Raw genomic sequence first — 10,228 nt, 5'->3', positions numbered from 1 at the left:
GTGAAGAACAAAAGAAGGAGCAGGAAAAGAAGATGGAACAGGGGAAAATTCCTCCAGGATTTAATGGGAGCTGGGAGAGCTCGGGTTTGGAGGGGAGTGGAGGAGTCTCCAAACCCGGTTTGGGATTGAGGAATCTCTGAAAATCCCTAAATCTGGTGGATTTGGGAAGCAGAGGGGCAGCACTGAGAGGGTCCCCCATGTGTGGAGGAGGTTGGGGAAGGAGAAAATAAGAAGGAACAGAGAAAAATTCCTCCTGGATTTAACAGGAGCTGGGAGAGCTTGGGTTCTGAGGGACAGGATGTGGAGGAGCCTCCAAACCCAGTTTGGGATTGGGAAATCAGTGAAAATCCCCAAATCTGGTGGATTTGGGAAGTGGAGGGGCAGCACCAGGGGGGAATCCTTCAATTGTGGAGGCAGCTGAGGAAGAAGAGGAGAAGGGAAAAATTCCTCCTGGATTTAACAGGAGCTGGGAGAGCTTGGAGAAATCCGGAGAAATCAGCGAAAATCCCCAAATCTGGTGGGTTTCCAAGCAGAGGGGCAGCACCCGAGGGGGGGTTCCCCGGCATGAGGAGGAGGCTGGGGGAGGGCTCGGCTCCCTGCGGGCTCTCCGGGCTCTTACCACGAGAATCAGTCAATTCTCGCTGAATAATTAACTCGAGAGGCTTCCCGAGTATTGACTTAATGTGACAGCGAGTCTGTCTTGAGCCGGGCTTTGCTTGTGTAAACACAATCTCCTGTTGGGCTCAGTTAGCGGCTCAATGGGACAGAACGGGCCCGCAATTAAAATCAAACGGTGCCTGCGCTCCGTCCTCCCCTTCCTGGGGAGCTGCAGGGCTCCAGGATGGGAAAAAACCCACCCAAAAAAGGCCTTGGAGTCGCTGATCTCGGCGCTGGATGGAAACGTGGCGGCCTGAAATGCGCGGGGAGAACGAAATTGTTAATTAGTGACAATTGTTAATGAGTAGCGGCTGACTTGGAGGTTCTGCCCTAATTGTTTTCCCTCTCGCTGGGTTTGCTCTGCTCTGGGAGTTTCTCCCTCGGTTGGTTGTGGGTTTGTGGTTTTTCCTGCCGTGTCCATAGGCCTGAGCAAGGAATTCCAGAGGCTGGAAAAGTCCTCCAGGATCAGAGTCCAACCTTTGGTCCATGCTTTGTCCCCATCCCAGAGCTCTGAGTGGCACCTCCTGGCATTCCTTGGGCACCTTGAGGGGTTTCCTGGGCACCTCCAGGGGCTCCCTGGGCACCTCCAGGTCATCCCTGGATGTCTCAAGGGGTTCCTTGGGCACCTCCGGGGATTCCTTGGGCACCTTGAAAGGTTCCCTGGGCACCTCCAGGCCATCCGTGGATGCCTCCAGGGATTCCTTGGACATCTCCAGGTCATCCTTGGGCATCTCCAGGCATTCCCTGGACACCTCCAGGTGTCCCTTGGGCACCTCCAGGTCATCCCTGGATACCTCAGGGGGTTCTTTGGGCATCTCCAGTGGTTCCTTGGGCATCTCCAGGCATTCCCTGGACACCTCCAAGTCATCCCTGGGCACCTCCAGGGGTTCCTTGGGCACCTCCAGGGGTTCCTTGGATACCTCCAAGGGTTCCTTGGATACCTCCAGGTTTTTCTTTGGGCATGTCCAGGTCATCCCTGGATACCTCCAGGGGTTCCCTGGACACCTCCAGGGGTTCCCTGGACACCTCCAGGTGTTCCTTGCACACCTTGAGGGGTTCCCTGGGGTTCCTTGCATGCCTTGAGGGGTTCCCTGGACACCTCCAGGTGTTCCCTGGACACCTCCAGCGATGGAGACTCCAAACCCCCCAGGGGCAGCCCCTTCCCAAGCCTGACCCCCTTTCCATGCGGAAATTCCTCTGGAATTGAGGCCGAGAGCCTCAGAACTCCAAGAGAAAATTCCCTTTTTCCCTCCAGCCTCCCGTGGCTCAGCCCAGAACCGGTGACTCCTCTCCCCAGACAACTTCTCCTGGATAAAACAAATCCATCCCTTGATCTTTCCTCCCCTCCCCTGCCAACTCCTCGCTCGATTTGGCAGCGGGTCATCCACAAAAGCCGACTTTTATTCCAGCTTCCCTCTTTCCTTCAGCTGCTCCCCCTCCCTGGGACTCTTTGAATTTACCTGGGAGCGTTTGAGGGGAATTTTTTTGAATCTCAGCATCTCCCAGCTTCAAAAGAATCCCTCTCCAGCAGGATGGGAATGTTGGGAGAGCGATGCCCAGCGGGATTTTCGTGTCTCGCCGAGTTTTTTCCGTGTTGTCGCAGCTTCCTGAACATCCCCAGCTGGGCAGGAGAGGGGGAGCAGATTTCTCCCAGCTTTTTTTGATTTTTTTAAAATTCCCTCAATCCCCATAAAATGAAAAATAATAATTAAAAAAAAAAAAAAATCCACCTCTGGAGGAATCCCGGTGTCTTTTCCATGAAATATTCAGGAGCAGGATGCTGTTGGGTTGGATGTGTGCTGAGTTATCACCGCGGCTCGGGGGGAGGGGAGTATTTAACACTCAATTAAGCACTTGAAAAAATCATTTAAAAAACCCCAAACCCATCCCAAAACCTCCGTGTTTGGTAAATTTTAATGTCAGAGCCAGTGGGGTTTTGAATTCCTGGAGGAAAAAAGGGAATGGGAGAGGAGCTGGAGGCAGGTGGGTTCTGTAGGGATGCTTGAAGTCCCCTAAATTTGGGATATGTGTGCTGGGGGTGGGAGGACAGGAATAAAAATCCCCTAAATTTGGGATTTATGCACCTGGGATAAATGCACAGGTACTGAAAGTCCCCTAAATTTGGGATATTGCCACCAGGTGTTTGTGTAGGAATGCAGAGTCCCTTAAATTTGGGATCTGAGCACTTGGGATAAATGTACAGGTGCACAGAGTCCTGAAATTTGGGATTCATGCACTGGGAATGAAAGGTATGGAATTGAAAAGCCCCTTAAATCCAGGATATTTAAAGGAATCCAGGAATCCAGGTCCTTGGGAAGTGCCTGGATTTGGGAGCAGGGCCTGTTCAACCCCAGGATCCTTTCCTGGCGCTTTTCCTGCAGGAATCCAAGAGGAGCAGTTTGGAAGCCCCTGATTGGGAATGCAGCCCTTGGAGCAGGTTTGGGATGGCAGATCTGCCGGTGTATCCAGAATTAATATTTTTAATCCCTTTTCTTCCACTCCTTTGGAGTTTTTTTTGGGAGGGGGAGGCAACTCTTAGGAAAATCCTCCTCCATCCCTCATCCCGAGCCAGCCCAGCTCTTCCCAACTTTTCCAAGCCGTCCCCACCTGCCTCCTCCAGCTGCCAGCAGCCATTTGGCACCGATCCCTCCTTGTTCCCGCTAAGATGGACTTGGCTCCTTCTCCTTTCCCTTTTTTTTCATTTCTTTGGAGCCCTTGAAAGCCAAAACCCGCCGGGCCCAGGCCGAGTTTTATTCCTGGCAGCGAATCCCACCCGGCGGCTTCCAAAGTCGCCGTGTCCAAGGGGAAGAGTGACATCTGGCTTGGATATTCCTGAAGGATTTCCCAGCTGCATCCTCATGGATTATGAAAGGAATAACATTTGCCTCGGAGGATGCTCCGGGCCGGGAGTGGAGCTCCGGGGAGCAGCGGTGACAAATTTTCCTGGCGCTCCGCGCTGAACTCGCCGTGCTTCCTGCGGGGAATTGACGTCCCTTCGTCTCGGATTTGGGAAGAGAGGGAAATGCTGTCGGAAAGTTTTATTCCTCTCCCGCAGAGAAGCTGTGGAAGGAGCAGGTTTTTGGATTTCTGCCATCCCCACCCTGGAGCTGAGGTCTGGCTGCAGGGAGGATGGAGCTTCCCCAAAAGATAAAAATGCTGGAGAAGCTTTTCTGGGCTTTGTGCAAGGAAAATTCCCTTCCAGGAGTTGAGGATCTGCCCCGGGAATGGGAGTGGGATGGAGCCTCTCCGCTCTGTGGGGAGTTTTCCATGGGCTGAGTCACAAGGAAGGAAAATAAACGTGGAAACAACGCTCCTGGTGGGGGAGTTTTATTTCCAGGAAGAAGGAGAGGGAGAAAGTTTCCTCCTTGTCTCACGCACCACGGCAGAACTGCAGAATCCTGATTTTCCCTGGAATTCCTGCTTTATCCCAAGCTCTTCCTCCTTCCCCATCCTCCCACCCCCATCAGGGAGCAGCCCCTCAAACCACCCCAATCCCATCCCTTCCCGAGGACATTCCTCTGGTGGTTTTGCTGTTCATTGGGATCTGAGGTGTGGATGAGCATGGCCATTCCCAGGATCCTGTCTCCTCTTGGAAGCACTTGGATAACCCAGCTGGAGAGCCTGAATTGCCCTGGAATTTCACAGCTTGTGTGGGGATGTTGGGAATAGGGCACTTTTATTCCGTTCAAAAATTCCCGCTGGCTGTGGAGTCGCTCTGGGATGGAACCGGCGCTGAAATCCCGTTGTTTTCCCACTTTTCCTCCTCTGCAGATCCCGGCTGGCCGATTTCCACACCAACTGCCAGGCCACCTTCCAGTCCCTGACCAGCTGTCCTGGGGACAACTTCCAGGCGTGCCTGGGCTCCTACGCAGGGCTCATCGGTGAGTGCCGGGAGTCGGGATCGGGAATGGCTTTTCCCGCTGGGATTTCATCCCCGTTCCCTCCTCCTCGCCAGGCTTTGACATCACCCCCAACTACGTGGACGCCAGCACCACCAGCATCACCATCTCGCCCTGGTGCTCCTGCAAAGGCAGCGGGAATATGGAGGAGGAGTGCGAGAAATTCCTGCGGGATTTCACGGAAAATCCCTGTCTCCGTAAGGCGCTTCCCCGCCCCGCCCCTTTTACCTTGTTCTATCATTCCCATCCTTCTTAAACCTCTCCCGCTGTTAGGAAACGCCATCCAAGCTTTTGGGAACGGCACCGACGTGAACCTGGCTCCCAAAAATCCCAATCCCGCCGTGACGGCGCTGCCGAAGGTGGAGAAGAGCCCGGAGCTGCCGGACGATGTCAACGACAGCAACACCGCCTACGACACGAGCGTCATCAGCACCTGCACCTCCCTCCAGGTGGGGCCCAGTCCCTGCCGCAAACTGGGAGCACTGGTGGGGGTGTGGCAGCATTCCGAATGGGAAAATGTCCTGCTCGGACTCACCCGGGGGCTGGAAGGATCCGGGCACGGTCTGGGGAGGGAAATGGGATTCCCCGCCCGTCTCACCCCTCACCTGCCAAGGGGGCTCCCTGAGCTCGACTTCTCCTCATTTGGGAGCTGGAATTCCGTGGTTTTTTGGGAAATCTGGAAAATCCGTGTTGTCTTGCCGAGTGCTGGGCTTGGGCGTCCATGTTTTGTTCCATGGGTGGAAAGGGAGTAGGAGGGAAATGGGATTGGGGAATGGCTGGGGATGTCCCAGGAATGGGAGAAAAATGGGATTGGGGAATGGCTGGGGATGTCCCAGGAATGGGAGAAAAATGGGATTGGGGAATGGCTGGGGATGTCTCAGGAATGGGAGGGAAATGGGATTGGGGAATGTTCCAGAAATGCAGGGAAGTGGGATTGGGGAATGGCTGGGGATGTCCCAGGAATGGGAGGGAAATGGGATTGGGGAATGGCTGGAGATGTCCCAGGAATGGGAGGGAAATGGGATTGGGGAATGGCTGGAGATGTCCCAGGAATGGGAGGGAAATGGGATTGGGGAATGGCTGGGGATGTCCCAGGAATGCAGAGGAGTAGGATGGGGACTGGTGGGGTATCCCAGCATTCCAGACAGGATTCCAGGCAGGATTCCTGGCAGGATCACAGTGGCAGTGGGGCAGGATCCACAGAAACCCCTGGGCTCCCTGTGGAGATGGGATGAACCATTCCCAAATCTCCCTGTGCTCCATCACCCGCTCCGAGCTGATTCCCACAGGGAAATTCAGGATCCCAAACCAGCTCCAGGGGCACATTCCTCCCCTAACCATTCCCAATTTCTCCTGCCAGGAACAAGGCCTGAAGCCCAACAAATCCAAGGAGCAGAGCTTGTGCTACTCCCAGGTACTTGGAGGATCCCGGGGCTGGGAATTCTTTCCCAAAGCAAACAGCTTGGGAATGCCAGCTGGGAGGTGTTTCCCAACTTTGGGATGCTTTTCCCTAAAACCCCACTCCCGTCCCTCCTCGCCAGGCCCAGCTGACCACGGATGTGATGCCGGACCAGAAGACTTTCATGGATCCCAAGGCGGGAAGCAGCCGGCAGCGGGAGAGCCGGATCCTTCTCCTCATTCCCATCCTGATCCCGGCCCTGGGGCTATAGAGGGGCAGGAAGGAGCGGCCGGTGGGACGGGGACGCTCGGACCAGTGCCACCAGTGCCACCAGTGCCCACCGCTGCCGCCCTCGTGCCGGAGACTGGAACGCTCCCAAATCCCGGGAATGCCGAGCTCTGGAGAGGCAGGAGGAGCCTTCACCACGCTGGGAAACTTTGGTGGTTTTCTTCCTACTTTTCATTTTTCCCGTTTTTTTGGGGGATTTTTTTTTTTTTTTTTTTTTGGTCTTTTCTGGGTTGGTTTTCCGGAGCGGCTCCTGGGAAAACTGCCTGGAATAGGCCTGGAATGGGGGACTGGAGCTGCCAGTGGAGCCAGGGAGGGGGAAAAAGTTGGAGAAAGGCTTTGGGAAAGGTGAATTTCAGGATTCTTTGCACTGGGGACAACGAGGATTCCGCATGGGAACATCCCGGAGGATGGAGGCGCCATCGGGAGCCACCTGGAGGGGACTCCCGCAGCTCTTCCCGTTGGTTTTTGGGGGATTTTGGTTGGGATTTTTCCTCGGAGAGATTCCGAATGGAAGAGAAAAGAAACTGGTGTGAAACGTGTGAGGTTGTGCTGATGTTTTCAATCATTCCAGGGGAAGAGGTTCCATTTTTTTTTTTTTAAGTTTTTTTTTTTATTTGGAGTTTGGGTTGGGAGTGGAATTTGACCCATCCAGGGTCGGAATTCCCGATTTTCCCTCTCCACTTTATTTCCTATATACATAGAACACATGGATATTCCCATATACACAACCCTACCCTTGCTGTGGCTTTTTAATTCCCATTTTTCCCTTTATTTTCCCTCTTTTTTTTTATTTTTTAATTTTTTTTATTTTTAATTTTTTAAAATCCCTCTGATTCCCGCGACAACTTCCAAATGTATTCTTGGAAAATTTATTTTTTTTAACGATGTCTATAATGGAAAAAAAAAAAGAAAAACCAAAATAAACCAAGGAGAACAAACCAAGGAATGAAACAGCCCTAAAATCCAGGATTCCATAAAAATCCCCATATCTGGGGGCAGGGTGGAAAATGGGGAATCCTTCACCTGCAGGAATGCCAGGATTTGGGTTGGAAATCAGCAATTCCCAGCTTTTTTTTATTTTTCCTGCAGGAGACAAAAAAAAAAACAGGAAAAAATTCCCAAGGAGCTGCCACATTCCCATTTTCTGGGGGTATTTTGGGAATTTTTATGCGCAAGAATTTCAGGTTTCAAATTCCAGCCCCTTGGAAATTTTTTCTCCCAAGACAACCTGGCAGTGCTGAAAATGTTGGGATTTGGGAAGAGGAAGAGTCAGGGGCTGGAGGTTTTTTATTTATTTGGGACTTTTATTTGGTGCCATGGATTTTTATTTGGGGAGCGGAAATGTCAATTCCCATCCGGCTGTGCCTGTGGAAAAAGGGATTTGGGGAATCTTGGGAGCCTGGGGGTGGTAAAATTGTGGAATCACAAAATTCCAGACTGGGATGGAGTTTAAAAATCACCTCATTCCAGCCTCTGCCATGGACTGGGACAATTCCCATTATCCCAGCTTGCCCCAAGCAGGCCTTGGACATTCCAGGGATGTGGAAAATGGGATGGAAGGATCCCAGAGCTGCTTGTGGGGGGCTGGAGCTGATGGAGAGGGGAGGGAGGGATGAACATTCCCTTTTCCAGCATGGAAAATCCAACAGGGGGATGTGGGAGCTGGCACAGGAGACACAAACAAATCCTGTCTCTCCTGGAATTCCTGCCGCAATCCCGGGCTGCTTTTTTTCGGGATGGGGCAGCTCTGAGCTGGAGCCGGGTGTGGGGCAGCCAAAAAAAAAAAGGGATTTGGGAGCTCCACAGCAAAATTTGGGATCTCTCGTGAGGGTGATTCCCAAATCTGGGTGTTCTCAGTTTGGGCTGGGAGCCCTGAGCGCTGCCGCGTTTCCTTGGGAAGGAGGCTGGAAAATCCAGCAGGGATTTCTTCCTGGAGCTGGGGGGTTTCCCTGGGAAAGCTGGGAGTGCTCTGGGATTTTCCAGAAGGAGAAGGAACTGCTTGGAAAAGTCAGGGAAGCGTCTTCATCCAGCACCACTGGGCATTCCCAGTATTCCCTGCCCAGGAATTGTGATCCATGGAGATCCTGGGCTTACTGGGAATGGGGATTTGCTCCAGGAATCTCTCCAGGAATGGTGATCCCAGTATTCCATCTAGGAATGGCAATTCCAGCACTAGGAATGGGGTCTCACTCCAGGATTCCCTCTAGGAATGGCAATTCCAGCACTGGAAGTGGGTTTTGCTCCAGGATTCCCTCCAGGAATGGGGATTCCAGGATTCCCTCTGGGAATGGCGGTTACAGCACTGGGAATGGGATCTTGATCCAAGATTCCTTCTGGGAATGGGGTCTTGATTCAAGATTCCTTCTGGGAATGGGGTCTTGATCCAGGATTCCTTCTGGGAATGGCGGTTCCAGCAGTGGGAAAGAGTTTTGCTCAAATATTCCCTCCAGGAATGACGATTCCAACATTCCCTCCAGGAATGGCAATTCCAGCGCCGCTCTGTGCCGGGTTTGGAGTCATTCCCATCCCCTCCCCGCTCAGATTCCCAAAATCTCCCCCACTCCCCCCAAAACCCTGGTGCTCCCTCCACCACATTCCCAGCACATTAATGGCGGGAGAGGAGAATTCCCGTGCTTTGTGTGGAAGTGGAAAATGCTGGGATGTAAAACCCCGGCTGCCGGGATGGATAATTAACTCTGGAGATAATTCCCTCTTCATTTGGACTCAATTACTTTCCCGATAGCAGAAAGTGCTGAAAACACAAATTTTTTTTTTTTTTTTTTTTTTTTTTGGGGATGTGGCACAAAATAATAATGGGAAAAAATCCACTCAAGCTTTTCCCAGGAAAGCTTTTCCTTCCTGGGATAAAGCAGAGGATAAATCCCAGTTAATGCTCCAGAATTCCAGCTTGGCATCACCCTCCTGTCCTTGGAGTGTTGGGTTTGGGGGAAAAAAAGGGCATTTTGGGGGTTTTTAGGATGGATCAGCTGGGGTGGGAATGTCACGGGGTTTGCTCCAAGGAGGATTTGCTGGGAAATGAGGATTTTGTGGGATACTTTGGAATTTTGGAGGGGTTTAAAGGAATATTTTGTGTGCCTGGGGTCATCTTGTGGTGCCCACACTGAAACTCCTACAAATCCACGAATCCCAATGGATAATCCCATGAGGAATTCCCCCAAATTCCCAGCTGGAATTTCCCATTCCCAGCCATTCCTTGGAGCAGCGATTCCATAGGGAATAAAAAGCCATTGGACCTCTTTGGAAAGCAAAGAATTTCCTGGAATATTCCACGTGAATTCCCAAGCTTTTTCCTCCTGGCCATGCCCAGATTTCGTGATGGGAATTTTAGCCTCCCTAAGGAATTTTTGCCTCTCCAGGTGTTTTTATTCCTTCTCGCTGTGCCCGGGGCTGTAAATCCCAGCTGGGCCCTTCCAAAGAAAATATTCCAAGAGGGTTTTTTTTTGGGTTTTTTTTGCTTCCAGGTTTTTGGAGCAGTTAAAAAGTCCCCGTGCTCCTCGGAGGAAATGCCAAGCAGTGGGAGCAGGGAAGAAAAAATAGATGGAAAAGGGTTTTAAGGGAGGGTTTTAAAAATAGCGGATCTTTGGAGGAAAAATCTGGGAAGACGTCAGGAGGGAGCCTCAAAGCCGAGGGGGAAAGAATTTTCTGGAAAACTGGGATTCATTCATTGCTGGATTGGGGCTGTCTTGGTGTTCTGGGGTTTCCCTCCTGAAAATCCAAGGAAAAGGGGTGAAAATGTGGGAGGAGGGATGGGAGGAGTTGCAGATCTTTGGGAATGGAGGGGGAATCTTGCTGGGTTTTCATCCAGGGGATCCAGGAGAGCTGGAAAAGGGATGGAGGGACAGGACACAGGGAATGGATGGGATATTGGGAAGGAATTCCTGGTTGGGAGGGTGGGGAGGGGCTGGGATGGAATTCCCAGAGGAGCTGGGGCTGCCCCTGGATCCCTGGAAGCACCCAAGGCCAG

General features: G+C 52.2%; 2 protein-coding genes across 2 annotated transcripts in view; one reads left to right on the top strand and one right to left on the bottom strand.

The window, feature by feature from the left end:
* The window catches only part of DOK2 (docking protein 2), a 7,229-nt gene extending 5,598 nt beyond the window's left edge, over positions 1–1,631 (bottom strand). The window contains exon 1 of the mRNA XM_050982759.1: positions 1,179–1,631. Coding sequence (XP_050838716.1) covers positions 1,179–1,631 — 453 coding nt within the window. The remainder of the gene's footprint in view (positions 1–1,178) is intronic.
* Positions 1,632–4,426: 2,795 nt separating this feature from the next.
* Positions 4,427–7,166, top strand: GFRA2 (GDNF family receptor alpha 2; the record flags this gene model as incomplete). Its single annotated transcript, XM_050982932.1, has 5 exons — positions 4,427–4,538; positions 4,613–4,753; positions 4,830–5,005; positions 5,917–5,970; positions 6,098–7,166. Coding segments are annotated over 5 exons (612 nt in total), but the record flags the coding sequence as incomplete, so codon positions are not given.
* Between the last annotated feature and the right edge of the window lie 3,062 nt (positions 7,167–10,228).

This window comes from Serinus canaria, chromosome 22 (genome assembly GCF_022539315.1).
Source record: "Serinus canaria isolate serCan28SL12 chromosome 22, serCan2020, whole genome shotgun sequence".
Lineage (NCBI taxonomy): Eukaryota > Metazoa > Chordata > Aves > Passeriformes > Fringillidae > Serinus > Serinus canaria.
Note: the sequence above shows the minus strand (reverse complement) of the source record. Positions and strands in the feature narration are given on the sequence as shown.